At 38.9% G+C, this 22,354-nt stretch overlaps 1 protein-coding gene across 2 annotated transcripts in view; it reads left to right on the top strand.

Moving 5' to 3' along the window:
* Nucleotides 1-19,257, top strand: part of LOC108665441 — a 71,960-nt gene extending 52,703 nt beyond the window's left edge. The window contains exons 3-7 of one of the 2 annotated variants that reach the window (XM_018152192.1): nucleotides 14,306-15,144; nucleotides 15,536-15,776; nucleotides 16,318-16,501; nucleotides 16,764-16,765; nucleotides 17,206-19,257. In XM_018152192.1, the coding sequence (XP_018007681.1) occupies nucleotides 14,306-15,144; nucleotides 15,536-15,776; nucleotides 16,318-16,501; nucleotides 16,764-16,765; nucleotides 17,206-17,247 (1,308 nt within the window). In that variant the 3' untranslated portion in view covers nucleotides 17,248-19,257. Of the gene's footprint in view, nucleotides 1-14,305; nucleotides 15,145-15,535; nucleotides 15,777-16,317; nucleotides 16,502-16,763; nucleotides 16,925-17,205 lie in introns of those variants that run through there. The other variant, XM_018152193.2, reaches the window with a different exon arrangement.
* The last annotated feature ends 3,097 nt before the right edge of the window (nucleotides 19,258-22,354 follow it).

A 22,354-nucleotide genomic window follows, 5' to 3' on the forward strand; every position in this document is an offset into this window, starting at 1 on the left:
AATTTGGCTCAGGATGGTTGTTAGTGGTAGGTCAGGTCTGGATGTCTGTTGTTGGCAAAAGTTTAGGTATTTGGCTGCGGATTTAACCGTGCATATGTTGTCGAGACTGAGAGGCGTTTTCTGCAGAAAAAAAAACAGAGATTGCCACGACGTCCCATCCTTTATGTCCGTGGTATGGCTGTCGACTCAACACACTGTATATGCAATTCAAGGAATTAACCAGGAACTGCCATTCTAATCACTAATTGCAGAAAAATAATATATTTACCAGCCTAGCGCTAAATTATTCAGCTGCTATCTTCCAAGCTTCTCTGGATTCGGTGCCCGATAAACTAATGTGCTACCGACCATGGAGTCTCTTGTTTTGTTACGTTGCCCGTAGCAATAGCACAGTTGCATCACTCCGTGTCCCTCGTTTAGCCTCGTATAAGCCGTCTTGTTACGTTGCCCGTAACAATATCACAGTTGCATCACCCCATGTCCCACGTATAGCCTCGTATAAGCCGTCTTGTTACGTTGCCCGTAACAATATCACAGTTGCATCACCCCGTGTCGTACGTATAGCCTCGTATAAGCCGTCTTGTTACGTTGCCCGTAACAATATCACAGTTGCATCACCCCGTGTCCCACGTACAGTCTNTGGCAATACATGAACAATCATGATCGAGTGAGAATCAAAATATCCACGAAAAACATAATAACTATTCTTGAATTGTGTTGTCGGCCTTGCGTTATTAATTTGGCTCAGGATGGTTGTTAGTGGTAGGTCAGGTCTGGATGTCTGTTGTTGGCAAAAGTTTGGGTATTTGACTGCGGATTTAACCGTGCATATGTCGTCGAGACTGAGAGGCGTTTTCTGCAGAAAACAAAAAAACAGAGATTGCCGCGACGTCCCATCCTTTATGTCCGTGGTATGGCTGTCGACTCAACACACTGTATATGCAATTCAAGGAATAAACCAGGAACTGCCATTCTAATCGCTATTGCAGAAAAAAAATAATATATTTACCAGCCCAGCGCTAAATAATTCAGCTGCTATCTTCCAAGCTTCTCTGGATTCGGTGCCCGATAAACTAATGTGCTACCGACCATGGATGGAGTCTCTTGTTTTGATACGTTGCCCGTAGCAATAGCACATTTGCATCACCCCGTGTCCCACGTATAGCCTCGTATAAGCCGTCTTGTTACGTTGCCCGTAGCAATAACATGCACATTTGCATCACCCCGTGTTCTTATATACGTATAGCCTCGTATGTACGAGCCGCACTCACTTGCATTATTCGGTCATCGCCTCAACATGACTCTGAGTTCTCTATGATATTTTAGCCTTGTATTTCCTCGAAAAAAACTGCATGCGGCACCTAATAGGGTGTTTGTGTTTGCGCTAAAATGGCCGATAGCAAAATAAATCCGCAGTCTTGAGTATAACCCGTGCATATAAGTGGATGGAAGTTATGTTTATTGAAGGACATTATCGAACTTTACAGCAGAATTATTGCATCGATTTAATTTTGGTTCTAACTCGATAAATTGTTAAGCTTTCATCGGATAATTTGCTGATTATATATTATATTTTATATTTATTCACTACGCGCTGACGTGTACACAGAGTAACATCTGCTGAGCAAGGGCCATCGTCGCCATATTGAACTGCTCCGTGATCGACACAAATAATTTCTCTCATCGCCAAAATCACGTCAGCAATTAAACCTTGATATTTCTCATTAAAAAATTCAGTTTAGTCATTGACAATTTCAAGGACGCTCGTTCATTCAAAACTAAATATGAAAATTTGTGTCGAAACGAAATATGACACCATTTCCTCTGAGTTGCGGTAAATAATATTGCTATCATGGACTGTTATGTGTTATTTAATAAACTTCTGTACACAAATAACGCTGCACAGAGCATGTCAATACAGAACGGTGTTCGTGACTTTAAATGTGAAGAGTCTAAGTTTTCCCAACTCACAGTTGGCAAGATTTCTTTTGAATCTTCGCCTTTGATGACGAGCTGGAAGTGTTTACCTCCCTCTGACACAACTTACTTTACTAGCTTACGAGTAAATTGACAAATTTTTAACCTATTAATTTTAACCTTTAGAGCTAAAGCGTACTAGAATAATCCGTTCACTGCACTTATGAATAGAATCGTCTTTCCATTCACTGTTTTATTCCTGCCTGTAGTCTGCAAGTAACCTACGCGGGAGACCTTAAACTTTGCGTGCTATGGATCACTACTTACTGGACGTTGAAATCTCTTCGGTGATTTGATTCACGGGGGGCTTAGCGAATTTTATAACAATGATTTATTTCGAACAGTTTTTTTGATATTAATTTTTCTTTGGAGATTTTTCCATTCATTTACAAGTTTATTTATTTATTTTTATTTAATATAAGTATTGTAGGATAATTTAATTCTTACTTCATATCATAGCATTCGCTAAGCAAGTCATTGCAAGGATGCATGCCGGAAGTTCTTTTGTTTTAATTTTACGAATGAAATTGTATGCCTATAAAATTTATTTTAGTTTAATTTCATATCATTTTAGTCTAACAGACACCATTATCACTTACTGTCAACGTTTTTCCGATTAAGTATTCACTACAGTATGACTACAGCCCTTACTATAAGGTATAACAGATTTATTTTTGCACTAGTTCTTCTGTTAAAAGAACGAACAACATGTGATGAAATCTATGATAACTGTTTTGTCAAAAGATTTTCTCTCTACACATACAATCAAAAATAGGAACTAACTATACGCATACTCTGTGCAGCTCATTTCAGTATTTCATGATAGCCCTCCGCTCACAAGTTTCACTTATAGATAGTATTAGCATCATGGATGTTTTCTCTATCAATTGACGCGGCAGACATGGCTAGACAACTGATCTGTATGACCCTCGCGTGGGCGCTTGGCTCGATGTGGTGTGTATTCTACAGTATTCTGATACAGTTTTATTGTGGTGTGTTCTGAATATATTGTGACACTTAGCCTTTTGGATACTCTTCTCGATTAAATCATTCAAAATATAATTTCAACTTTATGTCAAAGCAAGCAGTCAATATGGTAGCTTCTGGTCGTTAGAAAAAAGTAGCAATCAAATCCTACGACCTGTCTTTTTTTATTGCCAGCACATTAATCAATGATAAATAACTATTGCAATTTTAGTCCTTTTTTATATTATAACTATAATCTAAACTATGGTCATATTCATTATACTGTAATTGACACAAAAATTTAATCTGTATTACTTTGTTAAGCATAATCCATACCGAAATTTATTTTTATCAGTATACTTTCACCACATCCATTTTCATAGGTATTATTTTTGCCTCTATTTATTTTTTACCATTGTATAATTTACCATTGTATAAATGCCCGGATCCAGACCAACACAGCTTCTTCCGATATTGAAGAACAACTCGGCAGATTTTACACAAGTTTTTAGAAGGGCCCAACGGATCTTCGATAAACTCGTTTCCGGAGCTATAAAAATACGCACTCGAATTTTAACTCATTTTGTGCTTGCTTCTAACATGGATTTGCTGAGCTCCAGTGAGACCAATGAGACAATATCCTTATTTAATCTCCATTGTGTGTGCGTCCTACATGTCTCGCATGAAAATTTCTGCTTAATATTGAGGTTTTTTCTTAACCGAGCACACACTCCAACGTGTTGCCTAGTGTAAGTAAGAGAGCTGCATATGAACCTGAACTGAACGTATTCTACGCACGTCAGTGACAAACTTATCGATGTGGAAGTCGAATTTGAAGTAAAATTATTCATCCTATCAATTGATTCATGCATTGTCTCCAACTTTACGCAAGTGTGAAAACCATGGAGAGGTAGTGTAACCCAAAGCTTACTGCAAAATAAAAAGTGAACATTTAAATGGATTAAGAACGCGTAGGACTAGGTAACTAATAGGTTGGGTGTATGGATTATAGGGATGCCGCTCCTTCTTAGCTGTAAAGAGAATTTTCGGTAATTACTACAATACATGATACAACTATAACAGCAGTATTGATTTATCACGCGGTAACCCGGATATGTTATTCGTAAATTGTTATAAAACCTTGTCTACAAATTTCAAATTACATAGGCTTGAAAATGTAACTTCGTTCTGTTCAATTCGGATGATGGCTTAGATTACCGCTTGCCTGACCATCATGAAAATTCCCAACATGTGCCTCATACATAGTTAACTACTGCAACACTCAACGAATTTCTTAAAAAGAGGAAGTGCCTCTTGAATGCGACTGAACTGTGTAATGAATATTGTTTTTCATAACCATCAAGCTGGGATAAAAATAAACGAAGAGAACTCGCTGTTTGCAACGGTATTTCGATTGTGAAGATTGCCTAGTCATTCTATATATACAAAACTCACTGACATTAGAGTTCACCTACTTTTTCCTATAACTCGATATAGCTTGTAGTGTTTTTAATGATTCCGTCAATGCGGAACTGTCAAGTTACAGTAACTTTTTTTTATTGCTATCAAGGAACAAGTGTGATTTTTGAATCCATTGATTTTTATAACAGCTTTATTAATATAGTTAACTGATCTTACTTTTTGTCGGGATTCTTCACGCCAGAAATTTTTTGCCGCGATTCTTCACCCTATATTGTCAGAACTGCAGAAATCTTAGTTTTTGTTGAACGCGGAAGGCAAACTATGTAAAGTAGTCCCTCGGGAACGGAGTGCTTGGGTACGAAATCTCAATTTATCATTTCTCTTTCTTCTTTATAATTTCTTTTGAATCTCAAAGTCCGAAGTGTGTTCGGTTTGGTAAATTTTGCTCATAAAATTTTTATTCCGCATCGCATATCTTTTCTGGCAAGATAAATTGAAACTCCAATTAATTGTCTTAGTTTTTTTTCTATACTTCGATCGCCTAAAGCACGTACTCATATTTTCCATATTTTAAGAGGCTTTTGAAATGATGGGTCATTGCATAAGTCATGTGTAGGGCTTGTTAACAAATCGCTTGATCTCAATTGAAACCCTCTCAAATTTTCGCTTTGTAGGTACGAAGTTATTTCCTTTAATAAAGCGAATTGTGCATCGATGTACGTCTGCATACCCGTTCAAAATTTGCAAACAACGAGTTAACGCCAAACACCCAAATTTGCCAAAAAAACGAACGCAATTGCAAAAAATCCCTAAAAAAAGCAAACGGCCAACATCACAGGCTTGCTTGTTGAGAGATTACTCAACTGGGGTCTATTGTTGGTCACTGACCTATAATATTTTTTGCCGAATGGGATAATTTAATGTATGCTGGCTAGTTTGAAAAGTTTGCTTTGTCATTTCAGTTGAGAATGAAACTGTTGCCTATGAGAAAGACCGTTGCATATATAGTTGCTCTCTGATAAATTTATTTGCTTGCCTCACTCGCACATCGGCCAATTGCGGTCGATGTTGCGGTTCAATGGACATATTGATGCTTCATTTAAGTGAAAGCGCACAATACTTTCTTTCGTTCATTTGTTCAACGGTTTCAATTAGCCGATTGATGACAGATATTGATGCAAAATGACATATTTAGGTGCATTGTAAATGTATCACGGCTATCGTAGGATGGGAGACATATGAAACAATCCTGTATTGAACGAAGTCACGGAACCCGATTTATTAGTGTACGTCTGAGGGTTATTACGTATTCAGTACGTCTGAAGCCGTGTAGGTTATTATATGTCGCATGCCTTTCTCTGCTGCATGCATGAGTCCATTAGAGAAGGTAGCCGATTCTCATTATTTAATAACGGAAGATTCGGACTCGGTCCGTTAACCTCAGTTCCATATTTGGCACCTCCGGACCATCGCCCAGAATATTTATTTCCAGCTTTTCTTGGTAAGCCATGTCCGAGTTTTTATTTAGCCTCGTCAAGAGTAATTTAATATGATCAGCGTTATTTGTCAGCAAATACATATATTCAGGTGACGATCATTTTCATCATATAAATCTGCCGTCGCAGCAAAGTAATTTTTCCCGCATCATTCATCTGATCACTTCACGTATTTCATTTTTCGATCGCTGAACTTTGAAGGCAACATTCATCATCGATGTAGCTGGGACTGCTGGACGATCGAAGTGTTAACCAAAAATTTATTGTGAGGCGATTTCAAGTCACTCGGCAGTCACAGTTTTAAAATTAAATTCAATGAACACCGTTCATTAAATTGAATTTTAAATTTTTTTATACAAACTCTCGAACTTCCAGTAGAAAACTGTTCGATTAATTAATGGACAATATTAACTGATACTATAGCTTATTATACACTTCAAAGAAGAATAAATTGATATAAGTTGTTTATGTTCAACATTTAGCAATTTTTTTCTAAAGCTACCAGTTATTCTGCTTTGTCAGAAAAAAAAACGTATTCTCTCGAATGACTGTAACCATTTCCTCATTATACATGATTGAAATCAATAGTCTCTGGTGTCGCATTAAACATACTATAGTTATGTCACTAATTTTCTTCGGAATTCACACGCCCAAGCCATAAAATTCCCCTTCCTTATGGATTCCACAAATCATTTATTCGTTATGGTCGATGCTCTAACATTACTCCTGCTGTGCTATCCATCCTTGGCTCATGGCCGGCCAGCAATAATACAAAGAATGGCCGCTGATAATCCACTTAGAAGTGATATGAGGCCGCTATGCTTACCACACATTGCACAGTTTAGCATTGAACTTGACCTTATATACTGTCTGAAATGAGCTCAGGGACGCATGTCGCAAGGACGTGTTGTAGTCGCGCTGCTGTTCGTCAGCTCACGCTTGCTCGCAGATCACAATCTGCGTCGTCGGTACGAGGTGAACCTGGCGGTTAATTTGCTTCAGGAAGTGTAACCTGCTGGCGTGATATCTCCTCGGACACGCTGTGTTGAAGCGCGACATTCCGCATTACTCTGGAGCGTATGTTCCCAGACAGATTTTACCTGAGTTCGTGTGCGTATGCCGAAGCTCCAGTTTTTTGGAAAGATTTAAGTGTCAAAGTTTTATTATTGGTGATTTCCTTCAAATGTGAATTACATCACTATTCAGATTTATTGCTCTAGTTTTTATACTTCTATGTTTTATGTATTTTATCTACCGATTCACAGAAGCCGGCTAATAAGCATCTAAAAACCGCGTGTTCTTTTACTGTTTTGGATGAAACTAAAGAATCTCCAAAGGGTTTCTTTACACGCTGCCTTTATACACGTCGGGCTCGTATATAAAACCTCGGAGGACTTCCTGAAGAAATCTGGCTACTTTAATCTGTAATTTGTACGAATAATGAATGGGAAAATTTAATCAATAATTGAATTAGCTAATTACGTAATTTTCTCTCTAATTGGGCTATTTTATATTTTTTTAAATGCTACGTGATACAGCTTTATGGTTATAACTTGAACCATTCGAGCCAGGACTTGAACTACTCGAGTTACAACATGAACGATTCAAGTCATGACCTGAACAATTCGAGTGAAAACTCGACTGATATCTTCGACTTTCAAACTCTCCGACGATTTCATTTTTTCGTGGCTGACTTTTGAAACGATCTTTTATCTTATTTTATATATTCCACTTTTATTCGAATTTCAGTTCCCCACATATCTGCAGTGTTGATACTCATTTTCTTGTTGATACGACCGTCTTTAAATGACCAGTATTATGTTCAAAAATCTATCCAAACGTGAACAGAATATTTACTTCCATCTAATGTGAATCCTTAGCGTTGATACTTAGTTTCTCATGTAACTCTGACAAAACAACTGGGTACTTCATTAGCTCGACGTAATCCATACATAAAACACCCGTTTTCCTCATTCTTAAATCATAGTTTAAGTTCGGAAAGATCAAATATTCTGAGCGCACTCGAGCGTTACGGAGCTGACCGGAAGGGCGACCAACTGATCAGAGACAGTCGCTCGCTCCTGACCTCGCTTGCTCGCTGCACTGCGACGCTGCGGCCGCTGGCTGTTCCGACGCGCCTGCACCCTAACGCTGCACCACATTTAGACAGAGCTGGGCAGCGCTACTTTGAAATGTAGCGGCCGCTACCGCTACCGCTACATGCTCTAAATGTAGCGGGCGCTACCGCTGCAATTGCTTAAATGTAGCGCCGCTACCGCTACATGTAGCGCGCTACTGCCCACCTCTGCATTTAGATGATGTCTTAACTTAGCTCTACTTTGAGACTACTATATATAGTACTATGTAATATATTGATATATAATATAGTACTAATAATATAGTAATATAAATAGTACTACGCTGCACGACTACTATTGGTCTAGTCGTACCTGCGCAATATTTCGGTTAGTGGCATCCGATAACCATGTCTAGTTATATATAGTTATTCTTTCTATATTTAAGTATCGTTATTATTACTGAACCCCAAATTATCGCAGAAAAATTCCCATTTTCTCACATCTCGATTTTACTGGCCTGAGACTTCAAAGAAATATTTACTAATTGCATAACCTATTGTATCATAGATTAGATGACTTATTCCATTGTTAGTACCCATGATGTACCTACACCTCTTCATCTCATGTGGTGTCATGGTGTACTATACTTCACACACCATCGATAATTAGATATAAGCTTTCTATAAAGCGCCGCTTCATTAACCAATATTAGATGTTTTCACGGAAGCAGATATATATACAGACCATGCGTTGGAAAATTGTGCACTCAATATAATCCTGCGTACAGATATGACTTAATTGATCGTACTAAATCAATCGTATAAGTTCACTGAGTTCAAGCACAATAGCCAAATGACATGCCTGGTCGCCTAAATGCTATGTAAAGGATCGCGACGTTATCAGTTTACGCTGCGCTTCTCATTCTTTTGCCTGCGAACGAGGAAGCACTGAGTCTACAAAAGTTGTCATGCATTGTATATTATATTTAAATCAGCACAGCGGTGTGAAGGAAATTTATATTTGTCATTAAAAGGCGGAATTGTCGTATTTTAATGTTCTGGAAAGCAAATTAATACATATACATTATTCTTCAAGAGCTGCTTGCCCATGCATATGTATCCCTATAGTTGTCACTTTTGATGAACACAACACGCAAAAGAAGTGAAAATCCCACCACTCCGTACTGAAAAATATGAAAAATCTCATTAAAGAAGTTGATATTAACGTAGAGTTACGTTCTGGTTGTATATGTAATGCACGATGAATTCTATTTGAGACGATGCTAGATTAAAATTAATTACGCAAATATTGAAAAAATCTCATCGAAGAAGGCATCAGCGTATATAGGGTCACGTTCTGTTTATGCACAATTCTTGTAGAATTCTATTGAAGAAGATGCTAGATACATAAGTCATCTTTATATTTATTGCTGAACAATCCTGAGATGTGGCAAATTCCTGCGTCTCGCTGAAGAACAAGCTAAGATTGTTCATGGTCAACTGCCTTTACTATACTGAATTTAACGACCCCAGTGCTGTCTCNCAAATTGAAGAATCTCACGTGTGCAACCATTTACATTTTTTATCTCTGCACCCGGATTATTTCGAAATGTCAAATATTTCTTCGATATCACATAAGGGTTGCCATTGTTCTTTTATGTTGCATTTATTATTAGTAACACAGCTTGTATGTTGACAACACACGCTGGTGAAGCTTTTGCTCACGTCTCGTAAGGGAGAGTTAGAGGATTATTCCAGTCTTTACTCATAGGTTATCGTGAGTGCCTTCCCGAATTTTAACCTATGCTGTATAACAAATGAGACCAGCTAAAAAATTCTTCAGTAAAATCAAAATTCGCAAGATTTTGACTGAACATTTAGTAGCGTCATCTTGACTCAACGCCCGGTCAAGTTTTGACCTCTCTATGCATCCGTCGGTTAGTAACAGCGCGTCTGCAATGCGGGTGACCAAAGCTCAGTTTATATTAAGTGAATGCCTCAATCTGGTCAGTTTCCAAATTCATAATTACTGTTACGGGCGAGTCAATTATTTACAAGCGTTGATGTCGATGTATCGGTGATACTTCTGATACAGTTGTCCGGAAAAGGTCTTTGTTTTTCACCTTTCGATGTCCCATACCAAGCTCTGTTTGCATCGTAAATTTTCCTTCTATTTTTAGTTTTGAGCTTCCAGAGCGAGTTGTGCTTGACAACTTTACGTGAACACGCCTTTTGCACATCTCCCGGTAGTGGAGTGCACATCCAACAGGGATCAACGGCGACCAATTATTATAGAAATAAATAAATGATGCATTTTTTTGTCTTGAATCATTATGTATTAGGGCTAGAACCCCTAGTCTCTGCGGTTCGTTGTCGGCATCTCGGTGCGGTTAGTTCCCGTAGTTCCCATTTGCTATCCGTTTGTGATTTCGCGGTGTACTAGGGCTAGAACCCCTAGTCTCTGCGGCTGGTCGTGGTATCTCGGTGCGGTTAGTTCCCGTGCCATTTGCTATCCATTTTGTTATCCGCAGCTGTGTATTAAGGCTCATACTGTGTGGTTTTTCGGCTGTTTGTACCCCTGAAATGTCAAACCTTTTTCCGCGAACTTTTGGATTAAGAAGAACAACAAATTGTGCGCCTTGTGTGAAGAAACTTGTATTTGCCTGAAAATTACCAGTATACTACGAAAACTTCATCGTGTTCATTACTCCTTTCTACATACAACGCAAGGGAATTTAGAGCCGGACCAAAGAGCGACTCTTTAGCCCTTGTGTTTTGGATCAGAACGAAAGTCTATACCAAGTCGGCACGCTACCCGTAAATATTTCAACTTCGCGGCGGTGTTTCCGGTTACACTAGCATCTCAGGTACTACCATTCCAATTTATTTTAAGATCGCATTTCCTTTAAAACATTCATAGGGACCTATCTATGGTAACGGAATTTGAACAGAAATCAAGTCGGAAATTTGTAGTGCATTACATCTAAATCATTGAAAACCTAAATATCTATAATGATTTATGGGGTTCTATCCATCCTCCTTACAAAAAAAATATATCCGGCTAAGAGCTACGTAACGAAGCTTACTCTATTTAGCAAGAGGCAAGGGAGATTCGTATACTCGCAAAGAGACTTGGAAGTGGCCATGAATTCAGGCAATTCGTGGCCACTAATCGTAGGCCCTTTTATCTAGTGAAAAGCTAGCTACCTTTGTTCATCTTTGTGCTGAGGATGTAAAAATATGTGTGTTTCAGCTGAGGTAGCGATATAGTTTCAGAGTACATGATATTCGTACTAGCCGGAACATCTGCAAATTGACGCGCGCATTCGTGAGAAGTCTCGTCGATACTCATATCTACTGCTGCGTATTTCTATTGTAGCATCAAACAATCTTGATAGACGTTCAATTCTGAACGTCTATCCATCCTCCGTAGGGTCCAGCTGACCCTACTGAAGTTAGTTTATCAATGTCCAACTATTTTCTTGTGTTAATATCTTACAACATTTATGCAGTAGGCTAGCTATCCAGCAATCCGAACATTCACTACCTCAGTGAATTTTAGGAGACACACAACCTTTGACATGAAGTTTGCTCTCAGTAACAGACCTTTGACACCGTCGTGGGGACAGTGGCAAATAAAGAATGAATAAAATCAAAATGGAAACTGTAATTAATAAACGATTATTAAAAGAAATTAAAACATAAATAAACTGTGCGTGTTCTTAGCTCATGTTCTACTTTCGGATTAGAGATTCGAAGCCTTTCTGAACTAATGCCACAATCATGCAACAGTGACAAATTAGTAAACATTCATTTACCAAGTCATATCGGTGGTTAATCAAAACTGAAATGACAAATTTTACGAATCCTTTTGCAATACCTAACAACATGGCGTTTGCACACGGTAACAGACTCCTGACACGGCGCCTGTTCACGGTAACAGACCCCTGACACGGCGCTTGTTCACGGTAACAGACCCCTGACACGGCGTCTGTTCACGGTAACAGACCCCTGACACGGCACCTGTTCACGGATAGACCCCTGAAGCCGTCCCCGCGTATGGACCGATGCTGCCACAGATCAGGTTACACCGCCTGCTGATCTTTACCCGCGCGGGAAAACCCAAGGGAAGGAACTTCTTCGCCTGTTGCTGAACGCTCTCATCTTTTTGCAATCTCTGCATGTTTATAGGGTACGGACGATTTTTTCTATGTGGCTATATAGTGGTGTAATGTTTACAAATTATTAATTTTTGCCAAAAGCTTTTACTTTTTAAATATAAGTTTGTTAAGGTTTCTCAAAAAGGTTTTGGTGATAAACGAAAACACTCAGCAATTCTCAGGTCATTCAATAATTGTCGCTACACAATAACTATAAATGAAATGTTTTCAGCTTTCCGTTCAAATATTTCTGCATTACTTTTCCAATTCGGGCATTTCTTCTAGTGTCATTGGCCCAAAATCACTGACATAAGAACTAATCGGTCTAATATCAGCCCTAAGCGTCCATGGAAGCGCTGCACGAACCAAAGTAAAATTTTCGCGTCCGCGCGACACTGCATCGCGGGTGTTACGTGCTTACGTATTAGGATCAAATTCAAGTAGAACTACTATAGCGTCAATAGTAGGTCATGTAAGGCCAGCAAGCCTTTATGCCTCAGTTGTATACCAGATTCCACCAAATACAGTTCCCCAAACCTATAGTCTCGTCTCTGCCCATCTTCCTCCTTAGCTTGTACTTTGAAGTCATACGACTAGCAAACGTAACAGCGGGCGTGTAAGGCTGTCTCGGGAAGCCTGTTGGCTAATACATTCTTACCTCCCACGCTGCAAAGCTGCTCACACCAAGTCTGTCGCGTTCTACACCGTCCACACCTTTCATGACCGGTGCCGATGTAGCTGTTGCTAGAACTTTTCTCTGAACGGTTGCAACCTGCACCTGCATCATATTTCGTGCTCACACAGTCTTAGTGTATTGTTCTGCTCTTGACAGACAACGTGACAGACAAATGTGTCTCTCAATTATGTCCCTGAAGTATCATGTCATGAATTCATGTCACTCTAGAAGTACTGAACTCATATTCAACAATTGATGTTCTGCAACATATTCGTAAATGGAAACTTCCACTTGAAGCTTTTCAACTCACTTTAGTGTAAAGTTATCACAAAATTAACGCGTAAAACTGTTGTATTGAACTTTCTTGACGTATGTAATTTGACCAGATAGCTCCTATGGAGAACAACGTCGACCGAAATGTTTCCTATAACGAGGTAATTAATCGAGCGTCAGTTCCGTCATCTACAATTTACCAAATCTTCGACCATTCAAGTAATCGGACGAAGGTGAAATTTGTCATTGAACATTAAATTTTTCGTGAATGTTCTTAAATTAGTTGTTTTGCATTGAACCTTTTCATACCTAATTGTTATACATGTATTTCCGGTCATTTTGGACGGAGTTTAGCGCTGTTGGTTCCCAGAGAACATACATATTATGTTCGTAGAAAATTTTCAATTATAATATCGACAAGCGCCTCGAGTCAATAAATTTCGATTTTGAACATCACTGATACGTTTGAAAACTTTTAATAAGCGGCTGAAACGCTTATCTAATCAATAAGAAATTGCTTTAATCGTATATAGAGTGATATGGGCACGGCACAAAGTTTACTTAAGATTTTTTTTACTTTAATCGCGGAGCAATATTTTACTCGGTTTCGGTGCAGATTGAATTTCTACCCGAGACTGTCTGCAAACGTAATTGTCTTTTCTTGCGCTTTTCAAAACAAATAGAGAAATGCAATAAAACAGAAAAATTTTACCCCCAAGCAACTCGCTACCTAATAGAATAGCTGCTATCTACGAGTATCACGATAGCTGTATACTTCCGATGCCTTGACGATCGTTCAAGACTATGTATGGTGGTGGTGTGTGATGACCCGACCAAGCTGACTAGACGCGAAAAGGGTGCGGCATGTGCGTAAAAATGATTATATATATAAATAAATAAATAAATTATATTATTATACATTATATTAGCAAAGGCTAATTTTCAATTAATGAAATTTTTCTTCTTATATTATTATATATTATATTTACAAATGTTAATTTTCAATTAATGAAATTTTTCTTCTTTATGAGACGATGAGTGAAAAGCAAATTACTTCATTTTTCGTTGAACCCACTTACCTCCTTATACCCTTTGGCCTTCTTATATAAAGGAAAGTTCCGCGTTCAATCTTCCTATTTGATCTGTCAAAATTTAAGTGTTTGATACAAATTTACCGCGTAAATGAATGTACAATTTAGTGCGTAAAAGCATGTGCAAGTTTACTACGCAAAAACATTTAATTATTTTCTCATTGCAGCGCGGCCAAAATCCACCCAGAAACCCGAGGAGAGAACGTCGCACTTCGGTGCAAGGCCTCTCCCCGTACAACTTCTACATGACTTCTGGCAGCCATGCATCGTCGGGCGGTAGTGGATCTCATAGTCCTCCTGTTTCAGCGCACAACATGTATCGCCCTGCTCCTAACTACTACTATCCTCCCCCTGACTATCCTGTCTCTAACAACAACATGTGGTACCTTAAACGATATCAAGAAGACGAAATTCCCAATATGTCATCCACTCTTTACCCGCAAGTACAAGCCATGCAACAAACTTCCCCCAGCCAAATGAACAGCAGACGTTATAGCATTGCGTCCGTGTCTTCAGCTAATTTTGGTCGTCAGTCTCTGCCTCAACGACGTAAAATATCCGTCTCCAAATACCAGAACATACCACCTGCTAATTATCTGCAAGTGCCATCGTTCCACGATTACGACCTCAACAAACGACATTATCATTCACATGGAACACATTCACATCAGCTCATGGAACCTGCAGCTACTTTTGACTACATGAAGTACACGAACCAGAACAGTCCCCCTTCCAACGTCCGAGCCGAATTTGTTCCCCGCTCACGTAGGTACTCATCAGGCTGTATCCCTAGCACTGCGCAAATTAGAATGAGCAAGTCTATGTCCAGGGAAAGCTCCAGGTCCAGGTCCTCAGAAGAAAGTCCAGAAAATCCGTCCAATGATAGATCCCACTCAACTATCATTGAAGGAGTCCCTACTCCCGACCCCACTAGTGTTCCTGTCCCAGCCTTCGAGTTTACGTCCAGTCACCTGCCCCTAAGACCTCCCACCGACGACAATAGCAAGTGGGTGCTCGTTTGTTATTATTAAGACAAATTCTCAACCTTCATAGGTTTCCTAAACTCCTATTGCATATTTGCTTCAAATCTACACCCAGATGATAGTGACGAAATACTCATTCAAACGCAGTATCATCAATCAATGTTATTTTTCGTGTAAGGATTGAAAAATGTTAACCGCCTTTTACGCAATTAACGGGAATAATATTCAACGGGAATAAGTATGCAATTAACGGGAATAATATTTAAAGGGAATAATTACACCATTAACGGGAAAAATATCCAATTTTACAGCAGTAGTCATATTTCAATAGTTCAAGCCATTGACGGTTTATTTGTATAGTGCTTCTTTAAGTCCTCGATTAGATTCAATATTGATAAGCTTCCCTGTTTTCAGATTATCCTCAGGGTCAGGCTCAGCATCGACTCCTGAAAGCCAGAGAATTGAATCCCGACAGATGATCCGACCAAGTACGAGTAAAAGCATCTATTCCGTCATGGACGAGAAACGTAAAGCCAAAAGAGAAGTAAGCAAAGCAAGTAAAGGCGACCACAGCATTTTTTCGATAACGAAGCCTGCCAAATGGTGTCGCCATGCAGAAGGGAAAACTTGCGCCAAATGTGACAATAATAAAAAGGTGAGATAAACGATTAACTTAAAATTCAACAGATCGTTTTGCAGAGTATGAGATAATATGTCCTCGCACATGCTTACACGTGGCTTCTGCTGCTTTAACTGCTGGTCTTCCTTTACTTTGAACAAATATTTTCATGGAACTGATTTAAAGCACTTGTCAGTGGTTACCATTTCTCGCCAGATTGAGTTCAAAATTTCCTCTGTTGTGATCATAAATCGAATTCAATATCAACATTGTCAGTACCTGCCATGGTTCTCAAGGTTTCATAACTGAGCTATTAACTTTGACATCCTCGAGTCCTAATCGGAGCTACAATCCTGATTGCGTCCTGTCACGTCTGTTTAAGACGCATCTGCACAAAATATAGCGCACAAACTACTGATTACCACTTTTTATTTCGATGAATTTAAATACTTAGTTGTCCGGTGAACCTTATTATTGCTTATTTCCACTCTCGTAATAATAATCTTTTTAATAACCAGTTCGATCATATGTTGACTACCATCCTACTGGAAGCTTCTCTGACATGTTGGTCCGACAGGCTGATGCGGTGTCTGTGTGCTCATCGGTGAACCCGCCCCCGACCTTCACAGCTCTCGACAACTACCAGCCTGTCAGGAAGAAGAAGAACTTCGATTGCACCTGCAGCGCCATCTTCAATATTACCGTCATGGTGGCAGTCATCATAATGATCTTTATATCCGCTTTTATCATCTATGTTGAAAGTAAGTTAGTTAGTTATGTATACTTGGTTGTCGACAAGAAATATGTTTTTGTTTCATCTTTTTTTCGAACTGAAAACGTGAGTAATGCTTGCTTCAATGCCCTTTATGTTTCACTCCCGTACTTGGGGTCTGAGTAGCCTAGGTTGTCATCAACATGTGAAGGTATGAATAAGAAGAGAATTTATTTTAAGTATTGCACGAACGTTTCGTGCGTTGATTGTAATTTGTTTTTAATAATAAATGTTATGTTATTTTGTTGCAGTGGTGCTCAAGCATCAAACGGCGAACGTGATGGACAAGATGTGAGCTCTCCACTGCGTGGTCGCGCTCATCGTTATATTGTTACTAGCGGTACTGCTTGTCTCTAGTGCAACTCTGCAAGTGTATTCCAAGTACACTGTTAGAAAAAAACGGTGAAAAAACGGTCCCACTGTCGTTCTAGTGGCCGGTCGCCCCGTGAAAATGAACTGTTTCGCCGTTTTTATCAGATCTTTTACGGATTTGTAATGTTAAATTAGAATAAAAACGACAACACGGTGTTTCTTTTCACGTGCCGACCGGCCACTGAAACGCCGGTAACACCGTTAACGGTAATTTTTCTAACAGTGTATATCTACGAATATCTACCAGTTGATCAACACATCTATAGAATAATTTTATTTGTGTGCATATGTACTACACTCAAGACCCGGTGTCATAGATAGGTGCTCAAGCATCAAACGGCGAACGTGATGGACAAGATGTGAGCTCTCCACTGCGTGGTCGCGCTCATCGTTATATCGTTACTAGCGGTACTGCTTGTCTCTAGTGCAACTCTACAAGTGTATTCCAAGTATATCTACGAATATCTACCAGTTGATCAACACATCTATAGAATAATTTTATTTGTGAGCATATGTACTACACTCAAGACCCGGTGTCATAGATGCCGTTTTGTTGAAACAAACGAGTATAATGCGCAGGACTAATACTGAAATTATTGTACAGTGCGCTTCATCTTCGAAGCGATTTTCAAATTCCCATTTCAATAATCTTTTATGCTACTTGATTTTTAAATTTCCATTTCAATTGTCTTTTATGCGACTTATAAATGTAACGGATTACAATTACTTTATTTCTAAAGAAGAAATTTGAGTATTTTCAGAACTACCGATGGTTCTTAATGGTACGAAAAACAAAATGTTGAGGTTCGTTTGAAATACGAGTAGCATTCCTTCATTATCATCATTATATTAATCATGATCATCGTCACTATAATGATCTGTACGATAGCTTAATTATATAAACATTAGATGTATTAAGAACATCAACTGATCTCTTTCATAGCTTGTGGATTCTATTGACTAAATAATCATGCGAAGACATTTTCATTTATTATTAGGTATAATAAATAATTTACAGCTATAACGATCACTATCCGTGATTTGTAATGTAAATTGAATACATTTCAGATCAGTTTATTTTAAAAATGTGAAAAATTGTTAAATCGATAGCGCTATATATACAATATCTGCGTTAGACATCAACAGGTATTCAATGTAGAATGTCTGATGCTGGAATTGAATTTAATGCTAGATTCAATGTAGAATATTAGGTTAAATATTTCGGTGATACGTTATGCTACTACCGACAGTCATTTAAGAGGTCGTAGACTTACGCTTACGCGTAGACTTACGCGTAAGCAAAGTTTCTCAGTATTCAGATATATAAAATCTCGAGTTTCACAATTGATGTTCAAATTTCGAATTTAGTTCCTGGTCTTTGGAGAATATTGTTGAAAATTTACAAATGAGTTTGGGTTTGAATTTTCTGTGCATATTTCTGCAATTCTAACCGTTTATCATTCTTTACTTTGAAAAATCATTGTTTTTGAACTTGTGTTTGGTTACAATAAAAAAAATAACAGAATATTGCTACTCTATCTGGTACTTCTGTCATATTCTTTATGACGCTTCAGTATTTTTGTCACAGTTCACCTTCGAGGTGAGTTGCCGCAAGTCAGTCGTAGATGTGACTGCATACTATTTTAGATTTTTTTAGTCACTGTTGGCTTGGCGCTATTTTTTCGACCTATGGTTATGCAAGACTCTTCATCTGTGATCTTATTTCAAATCTTGAGCCGCCAACAGTTCATATATAATATCTGCCGTTGTTTGTAGTTCCGAGTAGTTGTTAGCCTGTTGCCTGTGCTGCGTCTGCTTGTGTTGAAATATTTCAATTGATAATCAGGAGTGATTCTATACGTCATGCCCTCGTTCGGGCTTTATAACCGCTTCTGATTTGCATATCGCTGCTTGTCTGGCCCGCTGTGTTAGAATTACCCATTATTTTTGGACGCTGGTTGTCCAGTTGATCGGAATGTTGTACTAACTGTTAGAGTTGCAATATATATTCATTGTCATATAAACGTGTAGTTGGTAGTGCATAAAATATCTGGTAATTAGAAGCTCATACTTGTTTAGTATGAATGGCTGTCGTATTGTACGTGTGTTTTGCAGTTTATTCTTTGATGCTTGGCACTGGTATCGTCATACAGTATCTCAAGGGTTCCAATGACCCTGACATGGAGTTAGAGAGAAAGATATTTAAAACATACAATGCCAATTGTCTTCCAAAGCAGTAAAGAAAATGCTATACTAACATCATCAACTTTATTACATTGAAATTATTGACAAAGTTCGTCGTTTAAAGACTCTCATCTATACTCTCACTATTTTCCTTTTGACGATGGAGTATATACGGTAGAGTATATACGATGGAATCACTATTTTCCTTTTGACGATGGAGTATATACGGTAGAGTATATACGATGGAATATATACGATAGAGTATATACGATAGAGTAAATTCGATGGAATATGTACGATAATCATCAACTTTATTACATTGTAATTATTGACAAAGTTCGTCGTTCAAAGACTCTCATCTATACTCTCACTACTTTCCTTTCGACGATGGAGTATGTACGATAGAGTATATACGATGGAATATGTACGATGGAGTATATACGATGGAATATGTACGATAGAATATATACGAGTGAGTATCGATACATCGCTACCCCATCGAAACTCCCGCAGTATAACTCGTTATTGTACTGTCCCCGCCTATACTCGCCCCTCCTCTATTGATTTTACTTTCTCGTCTGGGTATTGGTAGACCGAGTTCCTTATTTTTATACAATTTGAGCTAAGCTGTGCGCAATTCATATTCCTATTTGTGCGTATACTTCGCGGTACTTGATTTGCCTACTGCATTTCTGTGCCTACTTAGCATTCTTCTAATTTGCTAGAACTTATTTCCTTGAGAGTTAAATATGTGGGTTATAATGTTCCGCCATATTAGTTCATTGTGCCAATCATTGGATTTGTCACTTAACCTTATTTGAGTTTTTTTCAGTCTCTCTTGATTTTAGTTTTAAGAGAATCCCTTAGTTCGAGGGTTGGTTGCAATTGATTCATTTTCAAGGTTAACAATTGATTCATTTTCAAGGTTAACAATGGGTGAGTAACACAATAAGCTCCATTGCCAACCTTAATTGACGTTGAAAAATTGAAGGCTTCTTCAACATCCATGGAAAAGACGCGCTAACGAATATATAGAGTACATTTTTGTGAGAGACTGTGTGCATCTCATTTAATAAAATGTGATATAATCTTTGAATATTCTTAATTCCCTTCAATACTTATCGAGTCTTTATAGTTTCAGTCTTTTCTCATAATTCTTTCTATTTCCGACGGAATATTGCTGGTTTCCAACAAAATTCTATATGTTTTCAGTGTCATGAATGGATATAATTTAACCATTTTTTTGCTTTCGAATGATAAAGCCCACTCGAGGTATCTTTGACCTGGTGTCTAAAATCGGAGTTTATCTTGTTATGGCACAACTGATTATAAATGGTCTTAGCCCTCCGCTAAGCATTTCAACGTCAACATTTATACACAAGTTACATTATATGCTTTGGGCGGCTGAGTGGTTAAGATCAACAAGATTGGGACGGCGAAATGGAGGTTTAAGAACAGCTAGCTAGGCTGTGGCTGCGAAAATTAAGATCAAAATCGGAAAGATGGTTGCTTGTTCAAGAATCGGGTTGCATGTTAGGGGCCAGCATTGCCAAATACGGTCATCACTTTTATATTTTTCCCGAGCACAAGCATGCTAATGAGTGGATTAGCCTCCAGACTTAGAGCACCAGCTCTTAGAGCCATAGGCGCCGTACGCCAGCAGCAACTGCTCCAGCCAAATATAATCTCCGCGGAGACAACACCCCAGCATGCGCCTCCTCCACACCAGCCCCAACTCTCCACCCAAACAAACAATTTCGGACCTAACCTAACCTGATTATCTGCAGCAAGGTGGGGGAGCGGAAATCGAAAAAATTGTTTCGAGCTAAACATCTTTGTTGGGAGGTTAGGTTTCTATAAGCAAAGTTTCATTCATATCTGTTCAGTATTTTAGAAGAAATCTCTGGTACACTGCAAATTTCGGCACGTTTCATCATATAACTCACGAATGAAGGCGATAGTAAAAAAATTGTCACGAGCTTGACATCACCGTTAGGCCATAATGCATATGTGTACCAAGTTTCATTGAGCTAAGTTCAGTACTTTGGGTGATATTTCAGGTACAGAGTCCGGCCGCGAGACCGGCCGCAAATACGGCCGTAAATTTGTCCGAGACGTGCTTACAATGTTTTCGATTTTGCATTCGTTTGCGAGTTATACGGCTTTACTTCTGACAGAGAATTCAGGCTGTTGGGCGCTTTTGTCGCCACAAGTTTTAACCCCCAATTAAAAAAAATATACGGCTTTACGTATATGGCTCTTGGTCTATGCAAGTTCAAAAATCGGCTTGAGAAATGCCGGTCGTTTCTCCGTATATCCGTACAACTCGCAAACGAAGGCAAAATCGGTCCGTCTCTCTGAAATCTTGGACTCAGACGGCGAATCGTGGTTCGAGTTTCGGTCGACTATGGACGTGTGTATAGGATAGAGTGAGTACCTTTTGGAGTCTGTGAATAAATAGAAAAGAGTCTTAATTTTGAGACGGGCACCTATTTGGAGTACCTTGTTTGTACAAAAAACCAGCAGAATGCCCAAGCCCAAAGCTGAACGTAAGAAAAAAGAACAAGGGGATGGAGCATCAATATCATCCGACTGCTCAGAAACCTATTCTGCTTCCGGTGTCAGCATCATAGTGGCAAACCTGAGCTTTTTTAGAATCAGTTCATTTTTAATTTCCTCATTTACTCAAGATTTAAACCAATTTCTTATGTATGATAATGCTGGTATCCAGGATACTTTATTGGTCTACAGTTATAGGACTCAAAAATGAACTTGAGGGAGAGTCTAAAAACTCTCTGCTTTGCCACTATGGCTCAGCATTACTAATCCCTCTGCAAGGGATGCAGTATTGAGTATAGACCGCTACATAGCCCTTGCCCACAATTCAATATCTATACCTACCTTTCGGCTCGTAATCACGCTAGAGGGCATATTAGCCTCAAGCCTGTGTGATTAAGTGCCTTAAGGCTAAAGCCATAGGCGTCATTTCCTTTCCTGGATATGAATCAATCAGCCAGATAACATCAAGCCACCGAAGCAACCGTGGGGCCATGGGGCCGTGGGCAAATAGCCAAACTGTTGCATGCTTGTATTAAACACAGCCTGGTGTATTCGCGGCTTTTGAAAATAAGCGCCTGACATACATAACAGCGCCATTATGTCACAGCCACTGCTTCATGGTGCTCTACTCCACAGGCTTAAGTGCAAACTGCCGTCCCTATAACGCCATGCCCCGGCTCTCCCCCTTTGCAGCCAGCAGAAGGCTTTTCTCGTTGCCCGATCAGTA

The sequence above is a fragment of the Hyalella azteca genome, unplaced genomic scaffold (assembly GCF_000764305.2).
Source record: "Hyalella azteca isolate HAZT.00-mixed unplaced genomic scaffold, Hazt_2.0.2 contig15788, whole genome shotgun sequence".
In the NCBI taxonomy this organism is placed as follows: Eukaryota; Metazoa; Arthropoda; class Malacostraca; order Amphipoda; family Hyalellidae; genus Hyalella; species Hyalella azteca.